This window comes from Lepidothrix coronata, unplaced genomic scaffold (genome assembly GCF_001604755.1).
Source record: "Lepidothrix coronata isolate B3197 unplaced genomic scaffold, Lepidothrix_coronata-1.0 Scaffold27, whole genome shotgun sequence".
NCBI classification, from domain to species: Eukaryota; Metazoa; Chordata; class Aves; order Passeriformes; family Pipridae; genus Lepidothrix; species Lepidothrix coronata.
In genome coordinates, this window is record NW_016690207.1 from 2,870,829 (window position 1) to 2,886,655 (window position 15,827).

Consider the following 15,827-nt stretch of genomic DNA (forward strand, 5'->3'; position numbering starts at 1 on the left):
CTGGCCCAGGCAGTCCAGCTCCTGCCTTTAGGTGGATTAAAGTGTTTTAAAATGGATAACTGGTGTTTTTAAAACTAGAGAGCTTGCCTGCAGAATGGGTCAGAGGTGGTGCTGGGGTGCAGATGGAACTCTCCTGGCAGCTCAGTCCCGGCGAGGAGCAGAAAACAGGAGGGTTTGGGGTGATGGTTTTGGTTGGGGGTTCCCTCCATACTTTTCCAGGAGTATTCCAGGGAGTCCCTTTGCAGCCAGGAGGGGATGTGGCCCCCACAGCCCAACCCAATCCATGCTCAGAGACCCTTCTGCCCCAAGAGCTTTCTCACGGCGCCTTCCAGCCCGTTCCCGTCCCTCTCCCCCCTTCTCCCAGTCAATATTAACAACCAGCAGTGGGGTGGGAGTGGGAGCTGTGTTTGTCCCGTGCGTGCCAGGCAGACAATGAACCTCATCCTGCCCAGATGGCACAGGCTCTCCTCCAAGCTGATAAACAGGGGCTGGTGCCATTGAAACGGGCCCAAACACGGCGAGTTACAGTGCTAGTGTGGGGATTCCAGCGCCTCCAGTGACCATCTGGACACACAAACTGATTTCCTATTTGGATAATAAAGCCTCTCCTACGTCTCCAATATTAGCCATGTGTGGGGATGCTAATTGATTTAATTGAGGCTCCCAATGCTGGGCTGTGGGCACTGCCAAGCTCTGCAGTGTGTAGGTAGGTGGTGGGTTTTAACGCCTGTTGGAGGGGAGGAAATCGGGGTGTGCGTGCTCTGCTTTGGAGATTTGGGAAAGGGAGGGCTCTGGGAGGTTCTGGAGTCTGGATGGGGCAGCTGCTAAGCTCCCCTGAGCAAAAGGACACAACCTTGCTGCTCTTGGTAGGGCTGGAGTCTCGTTATCAGTTGACTTTAAACAAAACTTGTCTTTTTGGATTTTATTTATACCTATACACACACAAACATGTATTAGATTTTGGTTAGATTAAAAACAAACTCATGCCCAAGCGATTAATATCCTTTATTTTGCTAGTAGCATTTTGCAGTTTTGATCCTGAGCCGTGGTCCTGCACAGGTTCTCAAACACTGAAGAAAACCTGCACTGAGAGACTTCCAACGTGATGAGAGCCCTCTCTGCACCTTAAAAGAACTCTTTGCTGGGCTTGAGAAGTCTTAATTTTTTTTGAAAGACACCGGTTTTGGCCTAGAAGATATTGTGAGGGGGTTTTGTGCCAAAAAATTATCCCAGTCTGTCTCTTCCCCTCCCCCCTTCTATGACCTTTTTCTAGTAAACAAACAAAAACAACAAAAAAGCAAAACCACAACCTTGCAGCAAAGTTGTCCCCCCGAAGAAGTGGCAAAAAGTGACCTCTTGCAGCAGTGACATAATCAGAGCCAGTCGTATTAGAAATTATTCCCAGATAACCTCAGGCTATTACTTAGTGCTGAGTAATATTCCTGATTATTTATGTGCTTCATTATGTTAAGGATATGTAGTGGTGTTTCCCAGGAAAAGCATTTTACCTCTTCCACTGGAGCTTTTTGCCATTCTTCAGGGAAATATTTTGGATTTTTTTTTCCCTGTGCTTTCTCTTGTTTAAAATAGGGGGGATGGAGTGGATTTTGTTGCCTTAATTTCCTGCTGATTCTGCTCCATCCAGATTCCTCATTAACTGGTTAATCAGGAACATGGGAAACACAGCCAAGTGTTTTGTTTTTTTTTTTTTGTGAAAGGCATGTTGGGTTTGGAGGGAGTAAAATAGAACAGCTCAGAGGAGGCACCTGCAAACCACCAAATTATTGGCCTGAAACCCTTTTATCCCAGTAGGCAGCTGATTGGGGAAGGGAAATGGTGATGGTTCTGGGAGCAGGGATGGGAACTCCAAAAGATGGGAGAGTTTTAAGTGTGTGGCTTCGACTGGGCTCCTGGGGGGGATCATGGGAACAGCAACAACGTTCAGCTGGGGAGTTTATTCCATTTTTCCAAAGGGTGGAGGCTCCTCTCCGCTGGCTCCCACAGGACACTGCAGGAATCCTCTTCCCTGATGTCAGTGCCTTGTTAATTAGACTTGACAGATGATAATGAGGGAGAGGCTGGAGCTGAGCAAGGGTAGAGGGAATGTCATCACTCCAGGGAGGGGGGGAGGAGAGAGCACAAAAGTCCAAGATGTCCAGGAGTTCCATGAGGTAACTCAGGGGGATTAATCTTTGCCATTTCTGGTGACAGAGGTGGGAAGTTGCAGGGGAAGATCAGTAACCCTGAGATGGGCAGCCTGTTTTTTAATTTCAGTTCTCACTCATGGCTTGGTCTTGCTGTTGAACCATTTGTGAAAATGAGGTTTTTTTTTGGTTGGGGGATCCTCCTCTTTTGAGGGTGTTAAGGGGGAGAGAGCTCCCCTGGGCAAAGGGGGATGAGGGGAGGTGACTTGAGGATGATGAGTCTTGAAACTCAGACCTTTTAAGCAGAATGCAGCACCATTTCCTGGAACTGTGGTCCTGTGCCCGTGTGCCTCATGCCTAATGCGTAATTAGCCTTAATTAGCTTAATTAGTCTGGAAAACACTCTTTTTTGCCTTTGCTGGAAGGTCAGAGTGTCCTCCCCTTGCTGGATGGATGTGGTGGCCTTGGCAGAGTGGGCAGGACCCCAGTGGTGCTGGCACTGCACCACTGGAGGAGAGAGAGAGAGATTAGCTCCTTGGAATAGGTGAAATCCGTGGATTTTGCCCCCTCAGGGGCAGGGTTGGTGTCTGAACACCACTGCAGAGTTGGGTTGTGTCCATTTTCTGCCTCAGCTCCCCGTGAAATGCAGGTGACAGCACTTCTCTCACTGCTGAGAGGCGGTGGCAGAGTTTCAAAGAGTCCTGTGCAGACAGTTGAGAGCTGCAGTCTCAGCTGAATGTGGAAGGAGAAGAAGAGTCTTGTTTCTCCTCATCAAATCACACAGAAGTGGTGCCTGGCAGTTGCATTTGGGCTCAAAGGAGGGTGCTGTGTGCCAGAGGCAGCGTTTTCCCTGTGCTCACAACCTGCCCGGGCACCCGGCTCTGTCACCTCAGGATGGGTTTGGAATCCCTCTTCAGCAGAGTCACCCTGTGATCCTCCTCACTGCAAGGCTTCAGGGAAGGCAGAAACCCTCCCATCACAGCCCCTTCTGATGTGTGTCTCCTGATTGTGGGAGCCACAATTTTTTTGGGGTGTGTGTGTGTGTGGTTTTTTTTTTCTGTGTATTTTTTTTTTTCTCGTAATTACCAGGAAACTGCCTGAAAAAAATGCTTTTTTCTCACTGGCAGGAGCACAACACCCACTGATGAGTTGGGGGAGGAAGAGCTCCTATTTAACTGGAAAGGATAGATATTGGGGGAAAGGAAGGGGAAGAATAGCTACCAGAGAGTTGTGGGATGAATGATATTTGTTTAAAGACACATTAGAAGATTAATGCTGGAAGTTAAAGCACGAAAGCAGCAGGGCCTAAGTGTGGTATTAATGGAACCCATTTTCATTGTCATCTCCTGCAGGAGCTCTTTGGAAGTACAGGAGGGGGAAAATCACTTTACAATAATAACTGTTATTTATATGAGAGAACAGCATTGGATGTATCAAAATGTGAGGTTTCAGGGTAATAACTGGACCCTCACAATCATTGTTATCCATTTAAGAGACAATTCTGTGATGGGGAAGAGATGGAGGAAATAGCCCCAGTCCTGCGACCGACCCTAAATGAAGTTTATTTTATTACTGTTGTTATTAGTCTGTTCCCAATCTGGTAAGATTGTGTTAGGAAAAAGGGAGAAGACTGGAGGAGATGAAGGAGCTGGTAATCATCCTTGCAGAATTTTCTGGGGCCATTTGATGGGCTCATCAGAGACTTGGGGCCTTATCTCCAGGGTCTCCCTCCACTGTGGCAGGAAATCTGCCTGGCACAAAGCTCTTTTGCAGGAATCAGGAGAGATTCATGAATGATTCATGAGGAGGGGTCGGGGGCAGCCAGGGAAAGGATGATAATAATATTCTCCGTGTGTCAAAATATAACAATAATTTGACCGGCTCTAATTTTTAATAACCACGGGGTTTGGGAGCAGATGTGATGGATGAGCTGGAGCAGACCAGGGTCTCCCAAGCTGGCTTTTCACTTCAGAGCAACGAGGCCATTCTCTGAAATATTAGAGCTGTGGAAAAAACCTCTGGGGCTGTGGGAGGAAGGAGCAGAAAGCTGAAAAAGAGGGGAGAAAGGGTCTGTCCCGTTTTCATAATTCCAATTAGAGTAAGTGGTAGACACGAGCCTCAATTCATCCTGGTTCAGAGCAGGGCCTGAGTGGGAATTTTATCTTTAAACCTCAAGTTTCATGGGGTGAAGCTTTTCATAAAGGCCAGGGTTTTTTCCCCTTTAGCTCTTGAGGATGGAGATTCAGAGTGAACAGAGAGGGGTGGCCAGGGCTGGGCGGGTTTGGGGCTTGGATGGTTTGCTGTCCCAGAGGTGGCCCTGCAAGAGGCTGGGGAGGATGATAAAGCAGCCCTGTTTCTCCAGGCACGTTCTTCTGGCTGGGATAATGAAAAAGAATTGGATCCTCGAGGGCAGCTGACACAGCTTGCTGCCTCCAAGATGTTCTCAGTGCTGTGTTAAGACATCTTTTATAGACTTGGAGAACCAGTGGGAACGTCGTGCTGCCTGGGGCTGCCAGCCCTGGCTCTTCATGAGACAACAACCCCTGGACCACCCACTGGAATACAAGCTGCTTCCAGCTTCCTCACAGTGGGAAAGAGCCTTGGAAAGACCCCTTGTCCCCCTCCCTGGGATGTGCTTAGGCTTGAAGTGTCAGAGCACCTGTGGCTGCATTCAGCTCCTGCAGGTATCCTCCTTTAGGTGGTTGAAAGCAGGATTTAATGATGTGAACCATGACTTCAATTAATCAGTGTAAACGTTGCTTATTTATAACATAAACCAGAGCCTATGGACAGCTCTGTTGTTTAATTAAGCTTATCACTGGGAGCCTGATCCAGTTTCGTGCTGCATTAATGTCACTAATTCAGTGTCCCCTCACAGACTGCAGGGGATGTCATTCCCTGCACTCAGCCTGGCTGGCTCTGCTGTGTCTCATTCCTCACCCAGTGTTGGGACTGATTCCTCCCCAGCCCTGATCCCACCAGCTCTTCCATCACTCTTAACATCCCGGGAGTCTGGAATAGCTTTTCCTTTGGGTTTCTTCACTGAGGGTTTTTTGTGTCTGATTTAATTCACTCTCTGCAGCCGAGCTTTTTCTTTTTCCTCGCCTTCCCCTTTCCTTTCTTGCTCTTCACTTGCCCTTTTCTGTCTCTGTGTGGCGCGTTTTAAACTTCTCCAGACGTAGGAGAATCCGTAATGAGCTCCCAAAGCTGAAAGCAAAAGCCATTTGCCTAAAAGTTTGTTCTTTACCTGCACAGAAGAGCCTTGTGCTAGAAACCTTGTGCTAGATTCCTTGGGAAAACTTTTAAGGATTTTGTGGTTGTTTTCTGCAGTGCCAAGGACTCTCCAGGCAATGTTTGACACCCCACTTAGGGACGGTCTCCAGAGGGTGCTGAGACAAATTGCTTCGAGCAAGGATGTTTCTGTGCATCACTTCAGTCACTTTAGGTCTCTGTAGATCCTTTCTCTCAAAAAGTCATCTAAGAACAAAGTGGGGCTGCTTTTCTTTCTGAACAAGTATAAAAAGTATACTGGGATTAGATGAATTAGCTCTGTGCTGCTAAGATGGATAGAAAGGGAGGGAAAACCATGTCAGAGCCCAGGGAAAAGAAAATTGCTGTTTTGCTTTCCCATCCAGAAGTCAGGGAAGAAGTCATCAGGGGAGAAGAATTGCAGTGGGCAGAGCATACTAAAGAGGGAAGGCAGGAAGACATTAAAGTAACCTATTAAATTGCTGAAGGCTGAGAGGCAAAAAATAAATAAATACAGGCTGTGTAGATTGATCGATATTGGATCTGAAGGGCTTCCACATCTGGTGTGGCAGCTCTTTAGCATCTCATTTCAGTGTGACTCAGCAGGAAAAGTTGTTTGTTCTACCAGTAAAACAGAGATGAAAACAGTCCTGAGGCACATCAGCCAAGGGCTGGAGTGTCTTTTATAATCGGATCAAACTCTCTCATGTGCTTTAATACATCTGGATCCTCTGCTACAGGGGTGGGGCTTCCAATGTCACCTTTGCCCACCCTTGTTCATCTTCTACTCAGCTTTGCTGTGATCACCTCCTGCTCTTGGGCTGTGTTATCTTCCCTTGCACATCTGTACACCAACATCTGGGCAGTGTGGGGGTAGGGAGGAGGGAGATGTTGGCAGTGGGGTTTCCTATGGAGCACAGGGAGCAGAGGCTCTAAAGGGCAGCTTGATAGGGACAAATTATTCCCTGATTTGCTCTGAGTTGCCCTCAGAAGGTCCTGACCCTCTCTGCTGTGAGGGTGGGAAGGCCCTGGCACAGGTTGCCCAGAGAAGCTGTGGCTGCCCCATCCCTGGAAGTGTCCAAGGCCAGGTTGGAGCAACCTGGGCTAGTGGAAGGTGTCCCTGAGTGGCAGGTTTTGTACTGAGATGAGCTTTAAGGTCCCTTCCCACCCAAAGGTTCCAGACATAGTTTGACTCTTCCACCTCCACTGTGCCCATCCTTGCAGCATTGACCCATTTATCTTCATCCTTGTTTCTTTTAACGTGCTGCTGCTTCTGAGGGTTCCCATCTCCCAAAAGATCCGTAAATAATGCTCACTTTGTCTTCCTGATGCACTTGAATGCCTGGAGATTGAAGCACAAGTGTCAGGTTTTGTTGGCAGCTGAGGTCCTGCAAGGGTTTCTGGAGTCTCTTGGCATATTAAATCTGTTTATTTGCCACGTGGTCCTGGAAAGCCTTGAGGAGCCGCTTTATCTCTTCATGCCTCCGTTCTTCATTCATCACAGGAGAAAGACAAATGAGAGGTGAAATGATTTTTCAATCTCATCTCTTCAAAGGAATTGTCATATCTGCTATCTACATCCAGCATGGTCGGTCCTTGTCCTTGGATCCATCTTCCAGAGCTTTGTGACAGCAGCAGTGGCCACTGATTTGTGACACCATTAGAACCAGGGCAAGATGTCTCTGAGCTCTCCATATTAATGAAAGCAAAGCCCTAAATCCCTCAGCACAGCAGCTTTTCCCCCCTTCTCACCCTGGCACTGGGGATGTGTCCAAGGCTGTTTGCTGCCTGTGCAGGAATTAATCAGCTGGCTGGGGAAAGCCTGGACAATTCCCTCCTCTGGAATTCGGGCTAAGCTGTGCATCCCTGGGGTTTGCCAGCCTGGAAAGGGTTAAGAGGGAAATTGTCACTAAAGCCCCACTTACATAAATGGGAATTCGGTGGCTTTAGGGAGACCCTGAGTTCCTTTGATCCTGTAACATGCTGTCTGATCCTCAGCAGGGCGAGAGGAAACAGCCTCAGGTTGAGCCAGGGGAGGTCTAGATTAGAAAAATTTCGTCCTGGAAAGGGTTGTCAGGAGTTGGAACGGGCTGCCCAGGGCAGTGGGGGAGTCACCATCCCTGGAAGTGTTCCAAAAACCTGTGGCTGTGGCACCTGAGGACGTGGTTTAGTGATGAGCAGGTGATGGTTGGAGGTCCTTTCCATCCTTAACAATTCTGGGATCAGAAGGAGGTTCAAGAACTGGTTCCCTCTGCAGGAGGCAAAGTGCCAGGCCTGGGAATGTTCCTCTGGTTGAATCCCTGTCAGTCAGTAAACCCCAAAGTGTTGTGTGTGTGCTGGAACAGCCTTGGCTGCCACTGAAACGCAGCCCCCTCTGCAGATGGTGTCGTTTTTGTGGTGCTGTAGGTGCAGAACAAGCTTTTTGTGGGTATCCTCTGGCATCTGGGGCTCTGCAGCAGCTTCTTTTCCTGCTTCCCCGTTCCATGGAATGCTCTTTCCCTCATCAGTGCCTCTGCCTGCTCTCCCACACCGAGTCCCACAGCTGCATTATGAATTGCCATCTCTCAAATCCATGATTAGCACTATAAATCCTCGTGGACTTCCCCATTTGTTTTTTTGGCCTTTTTTTTTTTTTCCCCCCTTAGCTTAGAATTTTACACATTGTTTCTCCCCTCCTCATTCTTTTTTGCTTGCCTGCAAGTGGCACTTGGGGTTTGTGTGGTTATTTTTCTTGTATTTATACTCTCCACTGACTTAATTAAGTTCTTGCCTGTTTCTTGGCCTTGCCAAGTTTATTGGCCCCACCAGGGCTTCCCAGTGCTCTCTTCCTAAAAACCACAGCTGCTGCCAATCACCTGAGACCGTGAAAATGGGCAGAAAAAAAACTTCCCTTTGAAACTCAACTTGACATTATGGGAACAAAAGACAGACAGGAGAATAATCTTCCCAACTTCGGTGTTTTCAGGCTGGTTTCCTAAAAAAAAAAAGAATAAGATTTAGGCACTGAGCCTGACCTCGTGGGGATGGGGGTGTCCAGGCAGTTAGTTTGAATTTTTGGCAAGCTGGGGTCCAGCTTGACAGATGGGCTTTGCAAAGATGCAGAAAATCCGTATCACAGAGCACTGGTACGGATTGCTCCCACTGGGAGAAAAGTTTCAGCCAGGGGAGGAAAAAAAAAGTATAAATCCCATTCCACCATGTGCAGAAACAAGCTCCTGGTGCCTGGAATTGCCTGTTTTCTTGCTGGAGAGTTTCTGAGAGCCCAGGGAGGCTCTTCCCTGCTGATGGTACCAACATTCCTGGGTGGTGTCTGTGGTTCTGGAGTGAGAGGTTTCCCGCCGTGCCTTCCTGTCATTCCACTCTCACCTCTTTCCCCTTCTGGCCACAAAACCCAGCCCACATTTCAGGGCAGGGCTTTGTGGGCAGGCAGGGGATCCCTTTGTGTCCATCCTTCCAGACTGTCCTTTCTTTCAGAGCCAGAATCACATTCCCTGACCTTACACCTCGGGAAGGCTAAATCCCTCATTCCTCCTTGTCCCTGCTTTTCTCTCCTCGTTGTTGGGATGTCTCTTGGCAGGCTTTTCAGGGGATTTAGTGGGACTTACCTGGTCAAAACCACATTATTTGAATACCCAGATCAGGACCTCAAGCCTGGCTTTGGAAATCCAGAGGAATTTCCCTGTTAAAAGACCTCAATTTCCTGCCCTGCTTGTGTCCAAGAGGATGTTTTCAGGTTGCTCTGGATGGGGCATTTCCATTCCAGACCCTTTTCTGATCCCTTTGGGCTCTTTTGCTTCTGTCTCCATGTAAAGTTGGTTTGCTTCTGCCTCATAGTGGGATTTATATTTGGAAAAGCAGGTGAGGTGAGGAGCCTGGTAGGGCTTTCACCTGGCCCAGAGGGATGATGTTTGCTGGGATGCAGAGGCTTTGCATCCCAGCACTGTGACAGGCCCAGCATGATGGACAAGTCATCGCCTTCATTCCCTTTTTTTTTTTTTCCTGGAAACTCCAGGTCTCAGAGAATGTAATTCTGATTTTATGTACACAGAACAGTTAATAAAGAAGATAAAAGAGAGATTGTGTTTCAAGCAGTGCAGACTAAAGCCCTGAGCTGTTTTTATCACATCTCCCCTTCTCTCTCTCCCCTGAATTCACTCTCTCTGGATAACAGAAATGAGAGGGAAGCTCCATTTAAATGCAGATTTCCCATGTTGGCCAAGAGCAACAAATAGCCCTGTGCTGCACCGATCACACAAACATTATCAGGTCTCTTTGTGAAGGAGGTTTGATGTTTTCAGATTTTCCTTTTCCTTGATGAGATCCTCTTCCCTCTCAGAGTAATAGCGCCTTGACGACTTTTTATTTTATTTTTAAGCAGCACTTCAGAGGTTATAATGGAAACACAACCCCACCTGTTCTTCCACTGGAGCTCCACTTGACAGCCCTGTAATGAGGAACTGTGCAAATTCCTTCTCCTCTGCTGTATTGACAACCTGAAGGGTTGATACCGTATTCAGCAGAGGGGAAAAGGACAAAATAAGGCAATTTTGCAACAATTTTTTAATCACCTGACCCCGCAGCCTCGTGGTTTTGGGGGCAGTTTGGGGTTCATGATGTGAGGAGGGTCTCCAATGGTGCAGGATATGCAGGTGGCTGAGGAAGAGGAAAAGGAGGAAGGGGAGATGTGGGGGTCAGGTTGGACATCAGGAGGAATTTCCTCATGGGAAGGGTTTTCAGGCATTGGAAGGGGCTGCCCAGGGAGGTTTGGAGTGCCCATCCCTGGATGTGGCTCTCAGTGCTCTGGGCTGGGGGACAAGGTGGGGATGGGTCCCAGGGGGGACTCAATGATCCTGGAGGGCTTTTCCAACCTTGATGATTCCGTGAGTGTGTTTACAGGATAAATCAGAAGAGGTTGTACATGTGCTCTTAACCTGTCACCTGAGAAATATTGCAGACAGCTTTATATCTTTTTAACTTGGAGGGACAGGTTACAAACAGTGAAATATGTTTAGTAAGCGAGTGCTTTGCCAAATCTGCATCTTCAAGAGATGCCTTGAGATGGAAACTGTGTTTCTGAGTATGACTTCACATCTCCAAGGTATGAAAAGCATCTGAGAAAAACGTAAATAAAAAATGATAGTGTTAACAGGGAAAGGTCAGCTGAGCACAGTTTGTTGTAGCAGTGTCTAAATCTCCTGCTAGCATCTGTTCCCTGTTATTGTTATAAAAATGCTACTTCATTAGATCCTGCTTGAATCATGAATTAAGGAGTGATGTTGCAGCAAAACCTGCAGTGGGATGGGGCTTGTCAGGGTGCATCTGTTGAGCCTTGGCTGGTGGCTCTGAGGAGCCACATGGCTCGGGGGGACGGGGGGGATGGAGCTTTTCTGCTTTCTTAGCCCTGCTTGAGAGCCAGCTGAGGGTGGCAAGGATTGAATTCTGGTGCTGCCTGCAGCCTGGCTGCTGCAGGGGCTCGGGTGGCTGCTGTGTGCCAGCCCAGCTCCAGCAGGACAGCTGCCTGCAGCACCCAGGGCACCCGGGCTGGCAGCGCTGCCCGTGCCCCCCGACGCTGTTTGGGCAGGAAGGAGCAGAGCTGAGCAGTTCAGGGGGAGAAATCAATGTCCTTCCTCCTCCTGGAGAAGTTTCTCCGGGGTATGAGGAGAAGAGGCAGAAGGGTTTGAGCACCTGCCCTGCACAATGTCGGGGATGTGCTCTGGTGGGGGGGGGAAATGTGCAGCAGATGCCTCTGCCCAGGCTGGGAATGGTGGAGTTTGAGGATGACATGTCCTGGGAAGCTCCTTGTCCAGCTCCTGTCTGGACAAAGCACTCACAGGGATGCCTCACACTCTGTTTTGGTAGGGCAGGGCTTAGGCTGAGTGCTTTCACACACATCTCATCACAGGGCATCAATTCCTGCCTCCTCATCCCCCCCCTCTGAGGGCTGGAAGATCCCTGAGCTGAAGACTGTCTGTAGAAGAGTCATTGAAATCTGATTTTCCCATCCCCTTGCATTTCTTTGCCTATCAATAATGGTTCTTGCTGTTAAATACCTGGTTCTTGCTGTTAAATCATTAAGTCTGAGTGTTGCATTTGAAATGTGGGTTTGATAGAAATTTAAACTTCGTTGCTTGAATATTGATGAACTACAACCCAGCTGCTCTCTCTGCATTTCCAGGGGGACAAACTCTTCTGGTTTGGTGCCTCTCAGGTTTATGGGTTTGGTGTTAAGTGTAAGGAAAACCTGGGCATATTGACTAGAAAGATAATTATTACTATCTGAAGGATTTTTATCTGTCAAGATCGGAACATCCCCTGGGAAAAGATGTTTCCAGCCAATTATTCCAGAGGAAAACTCAGCCTGTGCCAGTCCTTGGTGGCTTCACTTGAATTGTCTGACTCTCAGTCCCTGGGAAATCCTGAACAGCCCTGAGTTGGGCATCACAGATCCAGGTACTCCTGGCTCCCTCTGGAATGTTTTCCTCATAATTCACAGAGAAGTTGTCTAGACCAGAGGCATTTATCATGATTGGGAAGACAGGAGTGATTTTTGAGGGCAACAAAGTTCAAAGACTTTCCTGTAAGTCTTCAGGATTAAAGATTTACTTGATGCATCTTCCCGTATTTAATAGACAGGAGGAGATGAAAGGGAATTTCTAGAAAGATTTCCGTTCATACTTAATGATGCCACTGTGAGATGAGCTTTGGCACCATGTCCCAAGACATGAAGTTTTAAAACCAACCTTTTTTTTAAACATTAAATGACCTTTTTTCATGCTCTAGCTTTAATAAATAAAGATTAGCTCAGCCTCATTACCTGCTCGGTCCTGAGGGCTGGTTTAATGTTTAGTAAAAGTAACCAAAGTGTCCCAAAATGCAAGGGAGCACATTTTGCTGGTTTTCTATCACAAGTCCCAAAGTTCAAACTCAATCAGAGCTGAGTAAAGAAGAGGGTTTACTGTTGTTATTTTTTTTGAGGTTTTATTTTCCCCCCCCCTCACCTGTAGGGAACTTTTCAAGATTTCAAAAAAAATAAGAATGGAAAATCCCATCCTGAATAGACACACAGAAAAACAAACCTTTTTTTTTTGTCTAGGTGGCCTGGGGAAATAATTCAAAATGCTTTGGTTTCGACTGTTTTATATTTCAAATGTCTTTAACTGCACATTAGTGGAAGTGGATTTTGTTTGAAAACTGGCAATTAGGAATATACTCGAAAACATTTCCCAATTTAGCGATTTTGAAGCTTTTAAATTGGAAACTTAATGAATCTCAGAATGCTGACACACACTCCCCCCACCACTGATCTTTAATTTTGCTGTGTCAGCACCTGAACACCAGCAGCATTTTTGGGATGTTCATCACATTCCAGCACAGGGATTTACCCTTTCCTGGGAGCAGGGTTGGAGGGAAAAAGTTTTGTCTGCGAGAACTTTCTTCTCTGCTGCTTCTTTCCTGAAGAAATGGAGTTTTAGCTGCTTGCTGGGACACGTTATTCTCCCAGACATCTGTGTATAGTGCACCACAAGTGTTGCTGGGGGGTTCTTTGTCAGTGCTTACTTAATTCAGCTCCCACAAAAGCGGGAAAATCTAGGAAGAGAAGGAATTTCTTGAGTATCCTCAGGGTTATAAAGTAAATCAGGATAGTGTGGAGCACTTCTGCTTCACCAGTGGATTCCACTGCTGAGGCTGGGGCAGGACTGGGACACAGGGATGCTCTGCAGTTTTGTCAGGAGACAAAAGATTCCAGTGGGATGAGCAGCTGGAAAAAGAGCCCTGAAACGTGGTTGTTGAAACTGGGCTGTGCTTTGAGCTTTGGGGTTGGGTCAAAGTGAGTCTCAGGGGCAGGAAAGCCAGAATAAAAGGAGCCTGGACCTGAGACAGGAGTGTTGTTGGCACTGGAGGGTGATGGGGAGCAGTGAGGACCTTCCAGACACAAACCAGCCCTCTGAGGGCTGTTCTCTGTCCCACCTCCAGCCCAACATCTCTGTGCTTTTCTGCCAGGTACCCCAGTGAGCTCTGTCTTTGAACAGTGGCTGTCCTGCCAGCCCTTGCTCTTAGAACTCAGGATACCTCCAGTTCAGGACTGATTTCAGTTGTTTCAGGCTTTATTTCAGGTTTCAGCTGATTTTCCTTCTAAAAAAAACCCCAAGCCAAACGTGCTGCAGCCCAATGCCACGTTCCAAAGCTTCCCCAGGGCTGCTGCCCCGAGTTCCCCATTTCCCTGCCACACAGCCCAGCAGAGCCCCACTAATCCCTGCCCTGCTCACCTGCCTGCTCCGGCCCCTGAGCAGTTCTGGATGGCATCGCTCCCTTTGGAGTGATTTTTTGGGAAGGGAAGATAAGCCTTGGTGCTTTTTTCAATGCACACAACAAACAACAGCTCTGCTCTTCCCCAGATCCAGTGGAATTGCTGTGTTCTGGGAGGAGACCCCCTGTTAGCAGGGACAAACCCGGGGGGGGTGCAGACCTTGTGCCAGCTCATAACAAAATGCTCAACTCTGATTCCTTTTTGCCTTCCCTCAAGAAAACAAAAATAATACCCCTCACCCTCTCCCTGTGCCTAACACAGATTTGAGTGGGCAGCCCCAGGAGCTGAGTTCAAGAGTCAAGTGCTTTCTGTTTGAAAAATATTTGTCCCTCCCCACCCACGGCTGCCCACGTGCTTCCTGAAATATTCCAGCTATCAGCACCGGATCAACGCTTCACAGGAACGCTCCAAGGCTATCTGGGGACGTTCCTCCTTTGTTGGGATGTCAGGCAGAGCCTGGATCTGGGTTCCTCAGGGCTGCACAGCTGGATGTGCCTCTCTGAGAGCCCCCGGGGTGGGTACTGGGTGCCACCAGCGCCCCGACAGCGTGGGTGGCTGTGCTGTGGCATTCCGACAGGTAGCACAGCCACTGCTGCAGAGATTTCACCACCCACCTGTCTGGCAAAACCCTTGGGAGGTGGGTGAAACAGCAGGAGAGGCCGTGTGGGAAGGAGGATGCGCCGAGCGTGGTGGTGAGAGGAGCACCAGCGCTCGCGTGGAGATCCCGAAGGGATCGGGGGCCGAGGGGGATGGGGACGTGCACAGAGTCCCTGCCGTGCCTAACCACTGCCAACCCCTTTGCTCCCACAGCTGCCATCCTGGACGACCCCATGGAGTGCAGCAGAGGGGAGAGGCTCTCCATCACCCTGGCCAAGAACCGCATCAACCGCGCGCCCGAGCGGGCGGGGAAGGCCAAGGTGGAGGTGGACATCTTCGAGCTGCTGCGGGACAGCGAGTACGAGACAGCAGAAACCAGTGAGTGCCTCTCCTGCAGCTGGGCCTGCCCCCCTTCCCCTCTCTGCCAGCTCACCGGAGGTGTCTGGCACACTTGCTGCAGAGGGGAATTGTGTGTCAGCCAACAGGGATAAAACCCCACCTCTCTGCTCCTCTGCTGCTCACACAGAGCAGTTTTCATTTGAGGGTGTAGCTTGGTGTTGGGAGGTGAGCCCAGGCGTGGACTTGAGAGGATCTGGGTCCCCAACAGGCTTTGCCACCACTCAGCTCAGCGGTTTGGGACAAATTACTTCCTTTAATCTGTGTGTCAATAAACAGAGGCAGCGATACGGGAGGTGCTGATCCTTTGTGAAGCACTTAATGGTGAGCAAATAAGAGACTCTCTGGGCAAGTTGGGTGCAATTAAGTTATTTTTAATTCCCCCTGGAACTCTGCGTGTCAGCAAACATGACAGCTCTTCCAGGGCTTGAGATTGGCAGCAGATTTATTTACACAAAGGGAAGTTTTTAAGTGATGTTTAAAAGCATGTGGATTGAAAAAGAGCTAATTTTGAAAGAGCAGTAGATTTCCCACATCACTTCCAAGTCCCTTAATGAAACAGTTCTCTATCAGAGTTGTTCCTCTGGATGCCCAGTGTGTCAGCTCCGTGCTGATGGATAACAAGGAGATTGATGGTCAGTGTCCCACAGACCTTTTGGGAGCCCGAGTGAAAGGAGCCCAAAAGATCCATAATTGCCTCTTCCTATAAGAGTAAATATCCTTTGGAATAGGATAGCTTCCCTTCAGAATCATTTTTAAGCTGACCTTTAGAGTTCAAGGGAGGACTATAACTTTTTATTACCAGTTGGCTTGAAAAAGCTGGAGAAATCATTTTTAATAATAGGGATTTTAGACTCGTTTCCCAGCAGTCCTGTGTTCCAGGACTGTGCATTCTGCAGGGTATCCCCAAAAAGTGTGGTGGTGTGTTGTGGCCTGGGACAGGCTGGTTTCCCACACGGTTTTGGTGTGTGCTCTGCAGAGCACTGAGCAGCCCTGTGGTACCCAGAGCTGCTCAGCAGTGACTCTGGGTAGCTGGAAGAACGGGCTCCGTGGGTCTGCGAGATCAGCACATCCTTCATTTCCTGAATTAGTGTTTGCATTATTTATAGGAGAGTTCAGTTAATAAAATGCGT

General features: G+C 48.4%; 1 protein-coding gene across 1 annotated transcript in view; it reads left to right on the forward strand.

Annotated features, from left to right (window-relative positions):
• The window catches only part of GRIK4 (glutamate ionotropic receptor kainate type subunit 4), a 181,168-nt gene that overhangs the window by 93,985 nt on the left and 71,356 nt on the right, over positions 1–15,827 (forward strand). Inside the window, exon 3 of the mRNA XM_017809444.1 lies at positions 14,512–14,676. Within this exon, the coding sequence (XP_017664933.1) occupies positions 14,512–14,676 (165 nt within the window). The remainder of the gene's footprint in view (positions 1–14,511; positions 14,677–15,827) is intronic.